The 23,261-nt window shown below is 35.1% G+C and overlaps 1 protein-coding gene across 3 annotated transcripts in view; it reads right to left on the bottom strand.

Moving 5' to 3' along the window:
- The window catches only part of MAN1A2 (mannosidase alpha class 1A member 2), a 184,411-nt gene that overhangs the window by 49,853 nt on the left and 111,297 nt on the right, over positions 1-23,261 (bottom strand). For all 3 annotated transcript variants that reach the window (XM_088835621.1, XM_088835619.1, XM_055403804.2), the window contains exons 9-12: positions 22,908-23,023; positions 18,386-18,605; positions 13,059-13,231; positions 10,025-10,140 (exon numbers count right to left, since the gene is read on the bottom strand). In XM_088835621.1, the coding sequence (XP_088691747.1) occupies positions 10,025-10,140; positions 13,059-13,231; positions 18,386-18,605; positions 22,908-23,023 (625 nt within the window). The remainder of the gene's footprint in view (positions 1-10,024; positions 10,141-13,058; positions 13,232-18,385; positions 18,606-22,907; positions 23,024-23,261) is intronic.

Genomic DNA, 23,261 nt, shown 5'->3' with positions numbered 1-23,261 from the left:
ATCCTTCACCTTCCTTTTGCTTTGTCTTAAAATGATTTCTTTTTCTCAAATTTTACTAGTGTAAGGAATGCCTTTCTTATAGCAATCCTGCACCCACATTAAAAAGCTGCATTTTCAAGGCAAGATAAAAAGTATTTTGCAAAAAGTGCAAGGTTTTTGTGTCTGCTGATCTAGCTGCAGCGATGAATCCATGGGTTTCTTCTTCTTTCTCACAATCATCCTTACAGGGATTCAACATTCAGAAAACAAAGATCATGGCATCTGGTCCCATCACTTGATGGGAAATAGATGGAAAAACAGTGGAAACAGTGTCAGACTTTATTTTTTTGGGCTCCAAAATCACTGCAGATGCTGATTGCAGCCATGAAATGAAAAGACGCTTACTCCTTGGAAGGAAAGTTATGACCAACCTTGATAATATATTAAAAAACAGAGACATTACTTTGCCAACCAAGGTCCGTCTAGTCAAGGCTATGGTTTTTCCCGTGGTCATGTATGGATGTGAGAGTTGGACTGTGAAGAAGGCTGATCGCCGAAGAATTGATGCTTTTGAACTGTGGTGCTGGAGTACACTCTTGAGAGTCCCTTGTACCACAAGGAGATCCAACCAGTCCATTCTAAGGGAGATCGATCCTGGGTGTTCATTGGAGGGACTGATGCTGAAGCTGAAACTGCAATACTTTGGCCACCTCATGCGAAGAGTTGACTCACTGGAAAAGACTCTGATGCTGGGAAAGGTTGGGGGTGGGAGAAGGGGACGACAGAGAATGAGATGGCTGGATGGCATCACCGACTCTGTGGACATGAGTTTGAGTGAGCTCCGGGAGTTGGTGATGGATAGGGAGGCCTGGCGTGCTGTGATTCATGGGGTCGCGGAGAGTCGGACACGACTGAGCGACTGAACTGAACTGAACTGAACTGAGAAACCCTAGCTGCAGACCTCAATCTATAGTAAATATCAAGCAATTCAATTTTCTCTTGCGATGTCAATGACTTTACTTCTCAGGAGCATGTTCAGCATCACTAGTGGCACTGTACGGGTACCATGGTGTTATTTACAGTAGTACTGCACCAAACATGATGAAAAATATTTAAAAACTACAAGAGACCACTTTTTCCTTGATAACACAATTTACTAGAGAGACGAACTGCTCCTATGGAGATGATTAGCATCATTCTTCATTTTAAGCATATACTCAAATCACTGGACTGAAAATATAGTGCCATGTATAGTCTGTGTTAGTGTGAGTTTTGAGAAATTTTAATTTTAATAATAGATCTGTATATATTTCACGGTAGTCTATGATAAAACAGACTAGTATGTACTTATACTTTATGAATTCATGACGTACCTGATTTTTTTCCTTAATTTTTTCAATACTCCTAGGTCACATGGTTCATTTGCATGTTTTTTCAAATTGCCACAAAACTCCAAAAAACCTTCTAATATATTTATTAAAAATAATCTATATATAAGTGGATCTGCACAGCTGAACCTAAGTTATTCTAGGGTCAACTATAATTATCTTTGGGAAGTGAAAGCAGATGTGGCATACAGAAAAACTTTTTTCATTTTTTCTGTTCCATACTACTTAATTCATTTTGCTATATCCACAGATTATTTTTACACTTTAAAAATATCAACATTCAAAAAACTAAGATCATGACATCTGGTCCCGTAACTTCATAGCAAATAGATGGGGAAAATGTGGAAACAGTGAAAGACTTTATTTTCTTGGGCTCCAAAATCACTGCGGACAGTGACTGTAGCCATGAAATTAAGACACTTGCTCCTTGGAAGAAAAGCTATGATAAACCTAGACAGCATATTAAAAAGCAGAGACATCATTTTGTCGACAAAGATCTGTCAACTCAAAGCTATGGCTTTTCCAGTAGTCATATACAGATGTGAGAGAAGGACTATAAAGAAGGCTGAGCACCAAAAAAGTGATGCTTTCGACCTTGGTCCTGGAGAAGATGCTTGAGAATCCCTTGGACAATAAGGAGATAAACCAGTCAGTCCTAAAAGAAATCAACCCTGAATGTTCATTGGAAGGATTGATGCTAGAGCTGAAGCTCCAATATACTTTGGCCAGCTGATGCAAAGAGTCAACTCACTGGAAAAGACCCTGATTCTGGGAAAGATTGAGGGTAGGAGGAGAAGGGGGCGACAGAGGATAAGATGGTTGGGTGGCATTACTGATTAATGCACATGAGTTTGAGCAGACTCCAGGAGACGGTTAGGGACAGGGAAGCCTGGTATGCTTCAGTCCATGGGCTCACAAAGAGTCAGACATGACTTGGTGACTGCACAACAACAGACTATTTTTATACTTTAAAAATATCTGTATTAAAAACAATCATATTAGCCTTGATTAAAGAGTCGGACACGACTGAGCGACTGAACTGAACTGAACTGAGGAGCTACACAAGACAAAGGAAACAGATGTTTATCTGACTAATTTTAATGTGACAAGTTCTATGCTCTTCATTCTGTACAGTTCAACAAACATTTGTTGAGTATTTATATACTCTATTCCAAACATGAAGCAGTGATGATACTAATATTTACAGACTATCAAAACGAAGTACTGTAAGTATACCTAAAGATGGCCTAATCCTGTCTTAGTTTTGGAGAGGACTCCCAGAGACAGTGATATTTGAACTAGACCTTGAAAAAGTAATAGGATTTTGTAAAGGATATAAAAAATAAATGATAAATTTCATGCACAAGTGAAAGCAAGAGTAAAGACACACACTCAACAAATGTTTGTTGAAATGTATAGAATGAACAGCATAGCACCTGTCACATTAAAATTAGTCAGATAAACATCTATTTCCTCTGCCTTGTGTAGCTCCTAAGAAATCAAGGCTAATGTTAATTGTTTTTAATACAGACATCTCTAAAGCATAAAAATAGTATGCGGATATAGCAACATGAATTAAATAGCATGAAACAGAGAACATACAATAGGCAGGTATGGATCAAATAAATGCAGGGGGAAAGTGGTGTAGTAGGAGATGTGACTAAAAAGGTACATGCAGAACTCAATCTTAATAATTCAGTAAAAGAGCAAAGAATATAAAAAACACAGAAATAAGAAAACAAACTTTTTCATTCATCTTTCTCACTTGTGGAAGTGTACCTGTAGGATAATGTCAGAAGTAGGATTACTGAGGCAAAAATAATGTGCTCTTAATATTTCAACACGTTCTTTGTAAAAGATTTCCCCACCCACAACAAACAATGTACACTGTCACTTCCAGTGCTTATAAGTGACTAGATCCATATGTTCTTACTAACATCAGAATGCGAACTTTTTAAATCTTAAGTAACTGATAGTGAAACATGGTATTTGATTATTAATTTCATTTCATTTCTTTATGAGTGGGTCAAATATGTATTTTTCATGTATTTATGGTATTTCCCATCTATAAGCTGCCTTAAGTTTTTTCTTATAAGAAAATTTACCCATTGATAAGCAAAAGTATTGCAAATATATTTACACTGTAAAAAGACACTGTATCAATTGTCTTTTACTTTGTCTGAAGTTCTTCCCCACTACCATCCCCACCCTTGCAGATATTTTTCTGCAGTTAAAAATTTAAATCTTTTCTTCTATGGTTTCTGGGTTGTGTGTCATGCCATCTTCATCCCAACAGCTGGGGAGTAAAAAAAACTTGGATTTGTTTTAGAATTTTACTTCATTTTTAATATTTAAAGCTATGTTCTATATAATTTCAGTTTTAGTATTTATAGGAATCCAGTTTTTTTTCCTAATGGATAATTTTTCTAACTTCATTTATTAAATTATTTAGCTTTTCCTCAACGATCTGAACTGTCTTTTTTCAAAGATGACATTTCCACATATAAGTAGATTTTTGAAATCTATCCTGTTCCACTGCTTAATTTATTCTTACATCACTTCTAAACCTTTTTAATTAGCATAGCTTTATAATACACTTTTTAAGTGATCTATTTTGTATACAAATATTGTATACTATATGATATGAAGTAGGTTATATTTTTCATTATCTGCAAGATTTGTCTCCTGTGGTGACCATACTTTCTCAGTATAGATAAGCTGGAACTATATTTGTCAGAATTACTTTCTCCGTACAATTCCGAGTTAGGGTTTGCTACAAAAAACATACATATGATGTGGAGGAAGAAAAAGCATGAGCCATTATGCTCTCAGGGGCAGTGCAGGGTTGCCACGTGCTGTTAAAGTTATGCATATTGTCAGTGATTACCTGGCTCACCCTGGAGGTGTGGGGCAGCTGCGAGACCTGCAGTTTCTGCAGTTCCTACTGGAGGACCTCATCAATTTGTCCAATTTCCAAGACAGGCTTGTACAGCCCCATGGCAGAAGATGCCAAGTACTTCTGCAAGTCACCTGCTTATCAACACTGGAGGAAGTGAGACAGATGTGGGATCACTTGTCCTTGTGAGTTCTCCAGCTTGTCCTTATTCTCCTTTGCTTCACATCTGCCTTTCTTTCCCCAGCTCCTAGCCACACTGTCCTATAGCCACTTTATACCTTCCACCTTGTATTTTGTGCCAGGTATAATTCTAAGGGCTTTGCTGTATTAATCCTCATAACAACACTTTTAGGTGATACTATTATTAATTTCTCTTTTGCGGATGATGACACTGAGGTGGAGAAATGAAGTAATTTGTCCAAAGTCACACAACCATAAAGAGAAAGAGTTGGGAAAAAACAGATAAATATGAACTGGTTAAGAATACATGGTTAGAGGTCTTTAATGTTTGATTAACTTGGGTATATACAGAAAAGACATATCCATTAAATCTGCGCATGACAAAAAGCTGGAATAGATAATACATTAAATGAAAAACTCAAGGGTTAAAAAATTTTCAATAAATTAGAATACGTTAAATCTACCAAAATAAAATTTAATGATGAATGAAGGGAAAAGGTAATTAAATTTCAGAAAAGCTAACTGTACCAATGTAAGAGACAAATTAATTATCTTAGTTCATATTTAAAAGAAAAAAGACCTATAGCAAAATTTCAAGATATACTATCATGGCTACCATAAAACAGAATAAAATACTATCTTCATGTATTAAGTATGTCTGAGTCCCTTTGCTGTCCACCTGAAACTGTCAGAACATTGTCAGTCAGCTATACTCCGATACAAAATAAAAAGTTTAAATAAATAAATGCTTTTTTAAAGAAGGAATATAATAGTATCTCGTACTAATGAAGGTATAATGAGCAACTTAGTGACTGGTACTCTACACTGGTTTACTCACATCTGATACAGTGTTCAGTCTAGGAAACCATGGAATCATTCTCCAGAGAAACCAACCAGAATGGTATCAGAAACAAATAATTCAGAAACTTGTCATCTTTAGCCTAATATATACAAATATTTTTAGTTAACATCCATGTAGAAGACTCCATATTTCCAAAGGGTAAAGCATGGAACATAGAATAGAACTCACAGTGAAGCAGATTTTTAACTCAATATAAGAAAGATGTTTCTAGTAAAGAATTCAAATTGGAAAAGTTAAACTGTCATTGTTTGCAGATGACATGACACTATACGCGGAAGAGCCCAAGGATGTTATCAGAAAACTACCATCAGAGCTCAGAGCTCTGGAATGAATTGTCAGAGCTCAGCAATGAATCTGGGAAAGTTACAGGTTACAAAATTGATACACAGAAATCTGTTGCATTTCTACACATTAACAATGAAAGATCAGAGGGACAAATTCAAGAAGCAATTCCATCTACCATCATTCTCTGCATCATGAAGAATAAAATACCTAGGAATAAACCTACATAAGGAGACAAAGACCTGTACTCTGAAAACCATAAGATGCTGACGAAAGAAATCAAAGAAGATATAAACAGATTGAAAGGTATACTATGTTTGTGTTTTGGAAGAATCAATATTATCAAAATGACTATACTACCCAAGGCAATCTAAGATTCAATGCAACCCTTATTAAATTACCAGTGGCTTTTTTCACAAAAAAAAAAAAAATCTCAAAATTTGTATGGAGACATGAAAGACCCTGAAAAGTCAAAGCAATCTTGAAAAAGAAAAATGGAGCTGGAGGAATCAGGTTCCCTGACTTCAGACTATACTACAAAGCTACAGTCATCAAAACAGTATGGTACCACATAAAAATAGAAATATAGATCAATGGAATAGGATAGAAAATCCAGAAATAAGGCCATGCACCGACAGTCAATTTATCTATAACAAAGGAGGCAAGATGATACAATGTTGGAAAGACAGTCTCTTCAACAAACGGTGCTGGGAAAAGTGGACAGCCACGTGTTAAAAAAAAAAAAAAGAACTCCATACATAAAAAGAAGCACAAAATGGATTAAAGACCTAAATGCTAGACCAGACACTATAAAACTCTCAGAGGAAAACATAGGCAGAACACTCTCCAACATAAATCACAGCAACATCTTTTTTAATCCATCTCCCAGAATAATGGAAATTAAAGCAAAAATAAACAAATAGGGTCAATTTAAACTCAAAACTTTTGCACAGCAAAAGAAACAATAAACAAAATGAAAAGACAACCCACAGACTGACTGGGAGAAAATATTTGCAAATGAAGTGACTGATATGGGATTCAGTTCAGTTCAGTCGCTCAGTCCTGTCCGACTCTTTGCGAGCCCATGAATCACAGCACACCAGGCCTTCCTGTCCATCACCAACTCCCGGAGTTCACTCAAACTCATGTCCATCGAGTCGGTGATGCCATCCAGCCATCTCATTCTCTGTCGTCCCCTTCTCCTCCCACCCCCAATCCCTCCTAGCATCAGACACTTTTCCAGTGAGTCAACTCGTCGCATGAGGTGGCCAAAGTATTGGAGTTTCAGCTTTAGCATCAGGCCTTCCAGTGAACAACCAGGATTGATCTCCTTTAGAATGGACTGGTTGGATCTCCTTGCAGTCCAAGGAACTCTCAAGAGTCTTCTCCAGCACCACAGTTCAAAAGCATCAATTCTTCGGCGATCAGCTTTCTTCACAGTCCAACTCTCACATCCATACATGACCACGGGAAAAACCACTGCCTTGACTAGACGGGCCTTGGTTGGCAAAGTAATGTCTCTGCTTTTTAATATGCTATATAGGTTGGTCATAACTTTCCTTCCAAGGAGTAAGTGTTTTTTAATTTCATGGCTGCAATCAGCATCTGCAGTGATTTTGGAGCCCCAAAAAATAAAGTCTGACACTGTTTCCACTGTTTCCCCATCTATTTCCCATGACGTGATGGGACCAGATGCCATGATCTTTGTTTTCTGAATGTTGAGCTTCAAGCCAAACTTTTCACTCTCCTCTTTCACCCTCATCAAGAGGCCTTTGAGTTCCTCTTCACTTTCTGCCATAAGGGTGGTGTCATCTTCATATCTGAGATTATTGATATTTCTCCTGGCAATCTTGATTCCAGCTTGTGCTTCTTCCAGCCCAGTGTTCCTCATGATGTACTCTGCATATAAGTTAAATGAACAGGGTGACAATATACAACCTTGACGTACTCCTTTTCCTATTTGGAACCAGTCTGTTGTTCCATGTCCAGTTGCTTCCTGACCTGCATACAGGTTTCTCAAGAGGCAGGTCAGCTGGTCTGGTATTCCCATCTCTTTCAGAATGTTCCACAGTTTATTGTGATCCACACAGTCAAAGGCTTTTGCATAGTCAATGAAGCAGAAATAGAAGTTTTTCTGGAACTCTCTTGCTTTCTCCATGATCCAGCGGATGTTGGCAATTTGATCTCTGTTTCCTCTGCCTTTTCTAAAACCTGCTTGAACATCTGGAAGTTCACGGTTCACATATTGCTGAAGCCTGGCTTGGAGAATTTTGAGCATGACTTTACTAGTGTGTGAGATGAGTGCAATTGTGCGGTAGTCTGAACATTCTTTGGCATTGCCTTTCTTTGGGATTGGAATGAAGACTGACCTTTTCCAGTTTCCAAAATTTACAAAGAGCTTATTACATTTAATACCATCACAACAAGAAACCCACTCAAAAAATGGGTAGAAGACCTGAATAGACATTTCTCTAAAGAGGACATACAGCCAATAGGCACATGAAAAGATGTTCAACATTGCTAGTTATTAGAGAAATGCAAATCAAAACTACAATGATATATCATCTCACACCAGTCAAAATGGCCATCATCAAAAGATCCACAAACAACAAATGTTGGAGAGGGTGTGGAGAGATGGGAGCTCTCCTGCACTGTTGGTAAGAATGTAAATTGGTACATCCACTATAGAGAACAGTACAGAGGTTCCTTAAAAAACTAAAACCAGAACTACTATATGACCCTGCAATCCCGTTCCTGGGCATACATCCAGAGAAAAATATGGCCCAAAAAGATACATGTACTTCAATGGTCCTGCAGCACTGTTTACAATAGCCAAAACATGGAAACAACCTCAATGTCCATCGACAGAGGAATGGATAAAGATGTAGTACATACAGACAATGGAATATTACTCAACCACAAAAAAGAGTGAAATAAGGTCATTTGCAGCAACATGCGTGGACCTAGAGAGTGTCATATTATGTGAAATAAGTAAGACAGAGAAGGAGAAATATCATATGACATCCTTTATATCTGGGATCTAAGAAGAAATTATACAAATGAACTTACTTACAAAACAGAAAAAGACTCTCAGACTTAGAAAACAAATTCATAGTTGCTGGCCAGGCAGGGGTGAAGGGTGGAGTGGAGAGATAGCTAAGGACTTCAGGAAGATCATGTACACATTGCTATATTTAAAATGGATAACCAACAAAAACCTATTGTATAGCACATGGAACTCTGCTCAATGTTATGTGCCAGCCTGGATGGTTAGGTTTGGGGAAGAATGGATACACATATATGTATGGCTGAGTCCCTTTGCTGTTCACCTAAAACTATCGCAACATTCTTAATCAGCTATACCGCAATACAAAATGTTTTGATGTTAAAAAAAATAAAATTAAAGACACAAATGTGCTTCTAATATTAATAATAAAAGCTTCTGAACAATGTAATGTTAGCCTTATAAGGCAGTGATGTGCTTTATCATCTAATGAGATTAACAAAACTCCTTATGATACACGGTTCTTTATGTTGTAAAGAGATCTATAGCATTGGGAATGTCCATATGTAGAGAGGAGGAATGGATTGCAATGGTGTTTGTTGGATCTCTAAATATTTTGCAGCTCAAAAAATTTCCTGTTTCTAGGCATATAGAGAGCAACTGAATTTGAGGCAGGAAAATCATCAGTTTAATTTATTTTTACCTGATAACAAAAGCAAAACCAGAAAAGGATCTAAAAGAATAACACCAATTAAGGTACATCACAATATACAATTTGATGTTATTGAAATATATATTAAGATATTCATCTAAATATGTATATGTGCACTGTGAAGAGTCTATAATATCCATTGTGGATGTGCAGTAACTTATTTAACTTTCCAACTAATACTAACCCAACAGTAACTTTTTATAAACATTCAATAAACATTCATGTACATAAATCTTTTTCCATAGCCTTGACTATATAAGAGTATTGATGTATTCTTATATAGCTTTTCAGAATTCTGCCATTATAATCAAATTCTGAATTTTAAGATAGATAGGGTAAAAAAGCACACAAGCAAGATACACAGGCACACATATGCAAAGCAATTTCTGGCCTAGAGATTCTGATACCAGTGAAAACAGACACACCATAGTAAGTTGGTCTTGATTTTATGCATTTTTTTAATAGTAAATTCATTAAGAAGACAATGTTAATACATAGTAAAGGGCTAAAGACAAAATAAAGGTACTCTTATTTGACAAAATAAGAGTCTAAGCCATTCTTCCATGAGATGAAACTAAAAATTGCAAGACTCAACTATACAAGACTTCACTACATATTTGGAATAAAATTTACTGGAATAAAACAGTCACAATTGATCATTATAGTGACCACATAGCAAACCCAGCCTACAGTTTAAAACAATTTTACAGCATCTACTTACTTTAATGTTTCAGCAAGAAAGAAGCTCTGCTGCACATCATCATGTGTAGGAGTAGAGGAGTACACATCCTTCACCCCAGAAAACCCGCCACTGACTCGGCAATACTTTTCAATGGCCTGTGAAAGGGATCAGACAAGAGTCAGTTCCACAGAATATCAAGTTTTGAAGGACAAGGAACCATAGTGAAAAGTTCAGAGAATCTCTATGAGAATTTTATAGTTTCAGAATAAGACTTTTTTAATCAAATGGAAATGGCCTTGCACTGGAAAAATTAACTGAAGCATCCTGTTTGATGTAGAATGTCTCTCTCTCCAAAAATTTTTTAAAGATATTTTATATTTTCCTAACTTAGGAGTCAAATTTAGTCTATTCACACCGAGTTAGAAATCTGTCCGGTACAATAAAACCTCATTAATTCTGACAAATCAAGAGGGAAGTCAGTTTGAATTTTATCACTTCCAAGGATAAACAACAATCCAAATCATGCTAAAAACTGTATTACGGAAGGAGCTCTTCACAGCAACAGCAATATGATATTTACTGTAAAGATACTATATGCCAGACAGTGTATTATCATAATCCTATGAATTAAGCATTATAGTTGGTATAAATTGGCAGGAAGAGCCCACACTCACACCTATTATGATAATAATCACAAATACTGAGAGCTAACAATCATTAAGAATTTACTATGTGCTGAAGGCTTAAGAGCTTTAAATCTATTTAATAGCTTTGGTATTCAGATGGGAAAACTGAGGCAAAGAGCAATTTGCTCCACATTATTATTAACTACTAATGTTCTACAGCCCAAAGGGGAGTTCATATTCTTAATTTATCTTTCTTCATCTTTGAACATGTCTGAATAAAATATTCTGAATTAAACAGAATCTATTCAAAACCCTGCTAATTCAAAACTATCAAACATTCTGCTTTTGTAGGTGTATTATACTTTACAATTAAGCCATACAGAAAAAGTTCAAAGCATGTATGGCTCTTTTCTTTCTCTATTCCACCAAACACAGAGAAAATGAAAGAAGGTATGGTTATTTAACTCATCATTACACTGTGGATTACTGTTTCTAGCCTTGCTACTTTTCTTACTTATGTGGTCTTCCTCCTTTCTGAAGAAAAGCGAATTAACAAACTACTCATTTTTACATAATTCCTCTAAATAAGAAGCATTAAATGTTAGGGGACATTCAAGTCATATTCATTGCAGGATTACCTTACCTCTTTCCCCTATATTGGAGAACGGAATGGCAATCTACTACAGAATTCTTGCCTGGAGAATCCAATGGACAGAGGAGCCTGGCGGGCTACAGTCCATGGTGTCGCAAAGAGTTGGACACAATTGAGCGACTAACATTCACTTCTCCTATATATTGATTTACCTCAGCATTAGTAAGTCGTTACTACACAACAGAAGTGTGTGTGTGTCCTATTCTCAAACCACTGTGCCAACATTGTGTCTCTTTCTCAACTGTGGCAGGACCCTCCTGCACAAAGTTCCCCTAGCAGCTGTGTTCCCAATTTGGACCCAGGCAGAGAAAAGCAGCAACAATAAATGCTTTGTCTGTTTCTGCTCTGTATTTGCAATCGCCTTGCTTCTATTAATAGTCTCTTAAACTCCATAAAGAACAAATCTATGTCTGAATGACAAATGACACTTAAGTGTCCTCACCTTAGTTCAAGTCTTTATCACATCATTTCTGGATTACTGCAGTGGTGTCCAAAACCCACCAACTTGCAGACTACAATCAGATCCTTTTGTTGTGTTACTCCCCACTAAAAAGTCTTCAGCAGTTCCTTCCCCTTTCAAAAACCTTTAGTAGTCCCAGGATGGATTCTTAAAAGTTAAGGAGTTTTAGTGGGTAAGAGATGGAGAAGAAAATGATCAGAGGGATTGTGAGCTAGGCAAAGGACCTTCTACCCCTACTTTGCAAATGAGAAATACTTGCACAGAAAAGTGTGTGTGTATGATGTCTGAAACACTGAGTAAAGTATTCATGCCTTGACCTGACATGCAAGACTACCTACATAATGGCTCCAAACTTTTGTTTGTCTAGTTGACCCGTGAAACCTTCTTTTTACATAAATTGGGCTACATTCTGATCTAAAATACATCTTACACATTCTTATCTGCACAATTTATTAACACTATTTATCTCACCTAGAATGTCTTTGGTTCTATCTAGACTCCAAGTTTAAGGTAGATAATTTAAATATGACTATCCATTGTAATTAGTACTATTTATCATAATTAGTATGTCTCAGAGAATAAAACACTTCCTCACTTCCAGTGAGAAGCTATACTTTCATGAAAAATCTTAATGATTTTTCTTTCTCCCAGGTACTGATGACAACGGAATTCTCTGAAAGGTCAGCGTTTTAGAAGTAAACTATTTGCTTACTTTACTTACTAACCATTAAAAATTCCTCATTTCAAATATATGTATGTGAATACCACACCCAGGTGGCACAGTGGTAGAGAATCTGCATGCCAATGAAGGAGACACAAGAGAGGTGGTGGGTCTGATCCCTAGGTCAGGAAGATCCTCTGAAGAAGGAAATGGCAACCCATTCCAGTATTCTTGCCTGGAAAATCCCATGGACAGAGGAGCCTAGGGGGCTAGAGTCCATGGGGTTGCAGTCAGACATGACAGAGCGTGCACACAACACACACACATATATGGAGAGACAGAGAGTATGTATGTGTGTTGGCATTATGTTTCAGTGTAGAAAAATATTAATAATTCAATAATCCTTCTTGTGGTGCCACTAAGGACTTACTCTGAACACAAACTGAAGTGAATGGGGGTTAATCTACTTAGGCTGTGAATCTGGGCAATTTTACAATGATTTTACTTTACTCTAGAGGTTCAGCATTAATAGTCAAGTATAGAAATTTTATAATCATAGTGAAAAACTACCATTTAAATGATTCTAAACATGAAGTAACATGGATGAGGACACGTGGCACTATAGGAGGCTTAATTTAACACTTGCACATAAAATGAAATACTGGCTTATTTACCAGTGCTGCTTCCCAGCCCCACTCCCTGTATCTTGGATCGTGAGTGAATCGCCACAGGTACCAATAGGTTTCAATGACTTCTGGACGGAGGATGTAATACTTTTCAGCCTGCCGGACTGCCACAGCTTCTACTGCACCATCAAACTTGAATGATTCAGGACCGAGCTTTAATGCTGTAACATGACAAAAGAAATAAATGAGCACAATAAACCATTTTTGTTGGGTTTGCCAGAGATTTTTCCTCCCTTAAGAATACACTATGAAGTAATTTTATAGCTGTTTTATTGTTGCTGTTTTGCAAAATCAGTGACTTTAAAAGCTCCACATTTGATTTTCTTATAAATATTCCTATTATTCTGACATGAAATATTTCTCATAAATAATGTATATCAACATACCGCTACATCTAACTAAAGTGACAAGAGTCTAGTAACTCTTTAGAAATAAATGTAAGGCTAGACACAAGCACATTACATTCCTGTTTTGGTCCAAAATCAAATGAAACACATAAATAACTGTATTGTGCAAAATTATTTTTTAAAAAGTCAAGACAATTTAAGTCTTTTTAACATAACACATACATGTAAAACAACATTTTAGAGCTCAGATTTTGAGTTAGATTTAGTTGCAGTTTATAATCTTTTAAAATATACCATAGTACGTTAAGAAGCAAAACATTTTAAAACTTAAGCTAGTTTTAAAACTCATCTCTCTTCTATAACCTCTGTATATACAGCTAGGAAGAGGTTCAAATCGCCAATCACTAAGAATTTCATCAGTAAATTGCCCATTTATCAGTCTGAATAAATACCTGAAACTAACAATACTGTAAATCAACTACAGTTAAAGAAAAAACTTAAAAGAAATATGGCCATTACACATATACAACATTACATAAAATACCTTAAATGATATGAAGGTTATATTCAGGCTGGAATATAGTACGACACGAAAGGCTTTTAAAGAACCTCTTTCTAATCACACCCAGCACTCTAAACCTGGGCAATATAAAATCACCCTCCACTGGGATGCTGGAGTCACACACAATTACCACTCTCAGTTGTCATCTTTCTTTCTTTTTACTAGTTTGTATCAGTGCCAAATAATTTCAAGGTCTCTCACTTCTTTCAAGAAATGCTAGATACTTTTATATTTTCTCAGAAAAGGTAGCGTAAGAACCATGCCAAAACAAAAGCATGCCATAGTTGTTGGCATGACGTTTGCAATGGCCAAATTTTAGCATTGTAAGGGTGACAACATAAACTCCAAATAATCATGATTAAAATAAAGCATTTCATACCACTGCCCACACCGGAGAAAAAACACAAAACCAAAAAACACTGTAGTGATGGTAGCTCTATTAAAAGCAAACCATGATCCAGAAGAGAGCTAAAAAACCAAGTTGTTACTGCTAAGTCTTGCAGAACTAAAGTGGAACTTAAGCAGGCATTTTTAACCTGAGGACATAACTCTATGGTAGGCTTTCGAAGAGAGAGAGAATGTTGTGTCCAAGAAGCCTCTGAAATTGCATGCAAAACCTTATGTGTGCTCATATAGTTCTGACCACCTCCTCAATGGGATGTGAGGTAAGGACTAACCAAGAAATTATCAATATATTATAAGAAAACTTCTACTCAGCTTACTGACAAGATCTGGCATACAATCAAATATTGTTTGTCATTCAAAAATGTTTTTAAAATAAGAAAAGTCAAACAAACATCATAGGCATTGAAATGACAGTAATCCCAATAAATAGGAAGATAAGCCATTTACTCTGGGTTTCATGTTTTTCTTTTCTCAAAGACTAGGAGTATTAAGTGATTATATGGAGTTTTCAAATGTTAACCTTAAGGCTAACTTTAAATTAGATAATAATCCCAAATCATAATGATATCACTTGAATCAAAGTAGACACTGGCTGTATGGAACTAATATTTTAGACTTCTTACTAAAATTTTTATTTCACTGATTAATCATTCATAACTTCATTCATGAGGAGTTGGTGAGTAAAAACATACAAGTCTAATACACATACCATGTCCATTATTTTTGCCAAATCATTGCTTTCATGTTTCTGAGGGCATTACTTCTCAGGTGCTCTTTTGCTTAAGCAATGTTGTAAAAAATAATTTCATAACATTCTACCCCTACTTAATTTCTATTCCTTACCTAAAATTTCCCACTTACAATTGATACATCATTTCTAAAAGGAAAATAACTAACCCAACAAGTAAAAATTGAGTCAAAATCATAAACAATTTAGTGCTTGAGTAAAAAGAACTCTAGAGGATGCAAAAACCATATAATGAAGGTGAAGGAAAGAGACATGCACATATTTTAAAAATGAAAGTAAAATATCAATTGAAATAACAAGTCAGTTGTAAGACAGTAAGAGATAATTTTAAAGCAGGCACAGGTTTGTAAAGTCATGGGAAATAAAATTCATATGTGTCTTTCAAGGCAGGTAGAATCTGTAGAGATGGAAAAATAACTACACTTAAGTCAACAAAAGATATTTAACAAAAGCTAAAAAGCACATGATAGAGGATGAGATGGTTGGATGGCATCACTGACTCAATGGACGTGAGTCTGAGTAAACTCCAGAAGCTGGTGATGGACAGGGAAGCCTGGAGTGCTGCAGTCCATGGGGTTGCAAAGAGTCAGACATGACTGAACTGAACTGAAAAAGCACAAAGAATATTCTTGGACATGCAATCTGACTACAGTTTGAATGGTCTAATAGCAAGAGAAGAATTTAAACTATTTTCCTGTATCCTTTCCTATCAACTTCTCTTAAGGAAACAATAGCTGTAAAAACTCTTAAAATATGTCCATTTCTTCATGTTCAATGGATGTTTTGTCCATTGGATATGTTATGTCTAAACAGATTAAATTTCCCCCCAGATGTGACAGCACATAGTCTAAGGAATGTTTTATCCAATTTCAATGTGAAGTAAATTAAGATATATAATAGTCATTATTTTAATAATGTTCATCAGTTTGTCTGTCTTTTTAATCTAGAAACCCAGATAGAGAAAGTACTATATTCTGGAAGTCTTAAGATCTGGTTTGGCATTTATTTTGCATTATACCTCAGAATACAGGCTTCCCTGGTGGTTCAGATGGTAAAGAATCTGCCTGCAAAGCAGGAAACCCGAGTTCAATCCCTGGGTCAGGAAGATTCCCTGGAGAAGGAAATGGCAACCCACTCCAGTATTCTTGCCTGGAGAATTCTGTGGATAGTGGAACCAACAGGCTATAGTCTATGGGGTTGCAAAGAGTTGGACATGACTGAGTGACCAACACTTTCACTTTTCATACCTGAGGTATGAATAAACTAAAACAATGTATCAATCTAGCTTCCCATGCAAATACAATGTCTTCCCAGGTGGCACTAGTGGTAAAGAACCCACCAGCCAATGCAGGAGACATACGGGACATGGGTTCGATCCCTGGGTCGGGAAGATCCCCTGGAGGAGGACATGGCAACCCACTCCAGTATTTCTGCCTGGAGAATTCACAAGGACAGAGGAGCCTGGTGGACTACAGTAGAATTCACAAGGACAGAGGAGCCTGGTGGACTACAGTCCATGGGTTCACAAAGAGTCAGACACAACTGAAGCAACCTAGCACACACCACTAAATTACTGCTCTGTTTCATGAATGTTTCCTACAAACCTAGCTAAATATTAGAAGTAGGCCATGTTTATGAGAAAGTGGAATATACGAATACCAGATTTTGAAATAATGTTAATTCTAATTCCAACAAACTGAAGTGAAATCCCAAGGCAGTAATTACTGATGAAATTAACCCAAATAACTACTAAGAAGTGGATATATTTTTAAACAAGTTAGCCAAAAATTACAGCACAGCTATAAGAAAATACAGCAGAAGATGTAATAACCTGGCGTGAAGTAAGCAAAACTAGGACTGTACTTTTTAATTATAAGATCTAAGCTGGAGATTAAAGATAAGTAAAAACAGTGAAAGACTTGAAAATATAGGATACAAATCAAATAGTAATCTTTTGGGGCACACCATGGGAAAGAAAGCCACAGGTTCATTGACTGGAAATGTGAAAACGACATCAGAACAAGCATGACAGCAACAACCATAGACTGCGTTTTTAAAAATTTCATTTAAACTCAAAACATTCTGTCTACAGGTTGGATGTTATTATCTCAATATTTTGCAGACGGAGCAACTGAGGCTTAGGAAGGTTAAATGATTTGCCTAAGACTCATAGATAATAAATAGTAGAACATGGGATTTTTCAACCTAGTTCACACATTCTTTTCATAGTATCAGTGTTTCAAATCAGCATTGGCAACATCATTATGAAATGTGAAAGTCAGAACTGTACAGTAATATGAGGAATCCTTTCATAACTCTGGTATCCTATGAATTTTTCAAAGGCAAGGAAGATATCTTGTTCACACTTTAACCCATAAGAATCCAGCATAATGCTTGGCACAAAATATGTGCTCCATGTTTAATGAAATGAATGATTAATTATAATAACCATAATAGACCATATTTTAATGTGTCTGTTGCATGAAATCCTACTATTTTAGATCCAGTATTTGATTTGTGGTCAAAATTTTGCGTAAGTATTATTATCATGGGTCCTAGTACAAACACTTCATATCCATTCTATTTGTCGATGTCATACTAATTTCAGCTATATTTTAAGTATGTATTTGATATTCTACAATATACTTTAACTTCCATTTGTAACTCAGGTCACTGACTTCAGATGCATTATGTACTAAGTTAAATCACCACAAAACGATATCTGCTTCAATGTCCTTTTGACTTAGTTATATTTTGTCAAGAAATGGAATCTTCCCTTTAGTTACCGAGATAAACTGAACGGTCAAGTTCATAGTAAGTTCAATTCCTTATTATATAAAAATAACTTGACAGATTAATAAACTAGGATAAATTTCAAACCAGTCATATCAATTTCATAGTACCTGATGATATATTAACCCTGAAACACAAATTTAGTTATTTAACTAAAGCAACAGTTCCATTTCTTACATCACAACAGAAATTCCTAGCTTTCAGTTTTTCAGGGAGCCCATTATCCATTATTTTATAGAAACATACATTTTAAAAGCCATTATTATTCAGAATAATAATTTAAAAAAAGATTCAGGAACACGTATTTAGAATTAAAATTCAAGTTGAAAAAAATAATTTACTATGTTAGAATAAATTATTTTGAAGTGAAAATGCCTATTTATTTTCCTTCCTTTTAATGGACATATTTTTATCTTAAGATTATTTTAAACTAAACAATTAGCATTATTAATATTCTTACCAGTTCTGTCATAGGACTCATGACATGTACGTGCAATTTCTGCCCCTAGCTCTAAATAATGTCCAGCTTTATCCATTCGGGAACCATCTGCTCCTAGTACAAACATTCCCCCAGCAAAGCAGGCCAAATGCCCCATCTTCTTTTCCAAGTGCCCATTCTTCCATTCTCCAATAAAGGTAAGACCTCCACGAGACTTCCTAATAAGATGTTTTTCTATAGCCTATAAGAAAGAGTAGATATTCAAAATTTTAGAGGCAAAGTGTTAGTATTCAGATTTACTACATCCTTCTGGCACAAAACCTTGGTAAGACGATATTCTACAAAGCAGTAACTGTCCTGAACTGAAAGACTTAATTTACAATAATTAAGTTTGGGAATGAACAATCAAGTTACATATAATCTTAAACAAATATTTCAATCACTATTATAATGAGACAAGGTGGGAGAGAGGAGACTGGCCTGAAGATTACCTTTCAACATAACATTACCCGTATTACTGTTTTTCTTCTTCTTGCTCTCAATGAAACGCATAATAGTCAGTTGAGGTCAGAATGACAAGTTGTAACTCAGAGACCCTGCTAATTTATTTTCTATTTCATACAACAAAATGTGAATAGGAAGAATAACACTCCAGTTAAATAGAAAAAAGTGATTTTGATAATTAGTTAAAATAGCTTCTTTTTCATATAATTGTTCAAGTATTTTAAGAGGGTTTAGTAGGTGAAATATCTTAACGTTATAAAACTTAGAAAAATAAATTGAAAGTTCAAACATAACTCCTTAGTCCCTTACTTCAAAAACTCAGGCATTTGTTTTATAGGCTGTGCCATAGTTAACAGAGGCCATGAGATAATTTTTCCATTCTCCTAAAACGTCAATTTTACTTCTTCTGAAATGTCAACTTTACGTAAAGGAATGGGAATGACGAGAGAAATCTTTATTGAAACTGAATATAACATGAAGTAGAGTCCAACAGGAGAAGGCAATGGCAAGCCACTCCAGGACTCTTGCCTAGAAAATCCCATGGATGGAGGAGCCTGGTAGGCTGCAGTCCGTGGGGTCGCTAGGGGTCGGACACGACTAAGTGATTTCACTTTCACACATTGGAGTAGGAAATGGCAACCCACTCCAGTGTTCTTGCCTGGAGAATCCCAGGGATGGGGGAGCCTGGTGGGCTTCCGTCCATGGGGTCACACAGAGTCGGACAAGACTGAAGTGACTTAGCAGCAGCAGCAGAGTCCAACAATCACGCTTAATTTTAAAAATGAAAAATTTTAAGAGCTTTGTTCCTTTGTACCATGTTCTTAGATTTTGCTGAGAGGGGCTAAAGATTAATTCTTCACCTTCTTTGTAAAACTATAAGGAACTGCATTTATTTCTCTTTAGTAGAAATTATTATACATGATTAAATATTATACTTTTCTGATAATAAAAGGTACTAAGACTCAACTCATATTTATTATGGGCTGTTCTCTGACAAGCTCAATAATGATCAGCTTTCAAATTTTTTTTCTATATTCTTTGTCACAATAATGTTCGTCTTCCAGAAACACAAGGACTATGACTTATTCATCATCTTACACTCCACAAGCCCTGAAGGATGCCTTCAACAATTGTTTAATAAGTCATTTTATAAATAAATGGTACCCTTTGATAACTTTATTTAGCCTGTTAGAGCAAAGAGGGGTAGCTGATAATCATAATCATAATAAACATTTACTGTTTCTTTAACTGTACCACTCAAGCATAAATGAAAAATAGTTTTTATAATGAAAAGATTACTTCCTTTTGAATACATGGACAATGTTTTTTACCTTTCTGGACCTCATGGTATCCAGCATGTTTTCCATATATAAGTCGCTCAGTTGTATCCGACTTTGCTATCCCATGAACTATACAGTCCATGGAATTCTCCAGGCCAGGATACTGGAGTGGATAGCCTATCCCTTCTCTAGTTGATCTTCCCAACCCAGGAATCGAACTGGAGTCTCTGCGTTGCACGCAGATTCTTTACCAACTGAGCTATTAGGGAAGTGTATATATATATATATATATACACACACACACATATATATAAGGCACCCAATAAATGCCTAAAGGACAATATCCATAGTTAACCTAGATTCTAAATCTTTATGTGCTATTTGTATCACTTTGTTACTTCTGCTTATCACAGTAATATAGTATAGTATATTTATAGTAATATAAATATATTTACAGTAATTTATAGCTAATTACTATTTATAGTAATATAAATCTTACTATGTTATGAGTAAAAGATATCTAAACATATCCCATTGGCCTACTGGGATTACAGTAGAAGGTGGGTAAAGACAGGACTTTTTACCAACAATTCTCTTACAGACTCCTACAATTTCTTGAACAGCTCTCTTCTCTCTAAAAATGTGACAAAGGCCTAAGAGTTCAATTTAAGAGTAACTGCCATTCAGAAGTTTGACATTTTTTGAACAAGTCTGAGCAAGAAAGTAATGCTCCAAAAGGACCGAATAAAAGGCATAGTTTTTGCTATTTCAAATAAATACTAAATATAAACTTGATCAGAATATAAAATCTGTAACTACACAATTTTTAAAAAGAAAGCTAAGATGAAAGAACCAGGGATATGGATACCTGTAAGTGTAGAGGAAGGCCAGATGAGGATGGAATAATTTAAATACACTAGTTTAGAAAGACAAATTTACAAATGATTTATCTTAAATTAGAATGAATCTTAAAATTCATAAAATCATTCTTATCTCCTCCATGCATACAACATGTCATTTATTTTACCATCTGTATATACTCTATCTTCTAACATAATTCTGTTATCAAAGATAATTAACATTGCAAAAACTGCATACATGTCTCAAAATGAAAGTTAGCTTAATTGGTTATTTAAACATTCTTATAGGTGCCCATTTTTGACCTAAGGACTAATAAAAACAGGATACAGAAAACAAATATAGAAAGAAAATTAGGACATGTAACTGATATAGCAGATGATTCATGGAAAATAGATTTTAATTTATGAGATTAACTTTCAAAACAGGCATCATGCTTTTAAAAGTATTAATATATATAATTTTAAAACAATGACAAATATGTTCTTTTCCCTGTAGACAAAATTATTAAAAATAAGAGAAAATATTTTCAGATTTAAATTATTACAAGAAAGCAGCAAACTATGAAGAAAAAAACGATTATACAATATACGACATGTCACACTTTATCAAAAATAAAAATGTTAAATACACTCATTTATCAAATACTTACTGAATACCTACTGTTTCAGGTTATGCAAGACAATAATAAATAAATTAGTCTGTCTTCAAAGAAGCCACAATCTAGTGGGACTGATACGGGTGGCTATTTTCAACACTGTGATATTAAAAATATTACAGTCTTCCTAGATAGTACCTTTTCCTGCATCATAAAAATTTCTAGGTTTAAAGTTTAATAACAGAATAAAATTCTTCAACTTTTCAAAATGTAAGTCTTCATAAAGAATTTTAGAAGTCACCTACTAAAGTGCAGATTCCTGATTATAATTTAGTTCATTTTCTTAGTCAACACACTCCTTCAAGAAACATTTATACCTATGGTAGGCAAACCAGTACAATGCAACATATTTGTTCAACTGTGCATTTTTATAAAACTACAGAGATTTAGTTCCTTAAAAAGTGAGGATATATATGGGTAATAAGATCCTTGATTTAACTTAAAGACAAAAGAACTGTAACTCTGAGTACAGGTCATTGATTAGAGTCAGAATGGTATTTTATGTATAAAATATACAACTTTTAAAAGTGATTAAATTATTAAAGGAATATGGGTTTATACTAGATCAGAAGCAAATAATTTACAAAGTGACTAACACTTGGAAATACCACATATAAGTGTTTCTAAGAATGAAATCTATCCCAATTTTAAATGGCCACAACACTGTAGCACAAGGTTACATAAATATAAAACAATATAGAACAGGGGTTAAAAGTACAGGCTCTGGACCTAGACTGTTCAGATATGGGTTCCATCACTAACTAAGCTATGCAAGCTTTACTTCTCTGCACCTTGAGGTCTCATAAGTAAAACGGTAGGGAAGATTAAATGATTTCACATATGTAAAAGGAATCAGAACAGTTCAAATACTATAAAATGTAAAAAATATTATAAAACTGTTTTGTCCTTACATTTCGCTTATAAGGTTCTCGATGTGTAGGTTTAATTGGTCATTTCAAAATAGAAATGTTTATGGAAAAGTATGTCAAGTCAGAAGTTTTTCTAGGCTCTGCAGAAAATAGCTACAAATAACTTAAATTTTCATACATAAATATGGTACATTAAATTCTTCAACAATTAAAGTGCTACAATAAAGGAAAACAATATATGACTATTATAGTGAAATACTAACAAACTCTAAGTGAATGTAAATAATAAAATATATACAGGATGTTCATCAATTTCTATCAAATATATAATATATCTGAGATGTTAAGTAGGTAAATGTTCCTATAATAATTACCTCAACAGCATCATCATACATTTTTCTGGCTTCATGGTCTGTTTTATCTGACATCAACCATGCTTTTAGTAAGTACTCATAAAAACTGTCTCCTAGCCCGCCAACTGATGTATGATCTGCAACAGAAAAAGGATGGAGGTGGAAGAAAGAGAAGACAGAGGACAAAAAATAACATTTTTTAATTACAATGACTATATTACATATCAATAATTTAAACATTATATTGACAGCCCTATTGCCAACATACTTCAAATTTAATCCAGTAGGAGGGTACCATAATCACTCTTTTCTACATCTGAACCCAATTTTCTAGAAAATCTTTTTCTGCTGGATGTGATATTGTACATGGTTAGT

The sequence above is a fragment of the Moschus berezovskii genome, chromosome 4, assembly GCF_049115385.1.
Source record: "Moschus berezovskii isolate FMDL1 chromosome 4, NW_MosBer_1.0, whole genome shotgun sequence".
NCBI lineage: Eukaryota > Metazoa > Chordata > Mammalia > Artiodactyla > Moschidae > Moschus > Moschus berezovskii.
The sequence above is the reverse complement of the archived record's forward strand: the minus strand, read 5'-3'. Positions and strand labels throughout refer to the sequence as shown.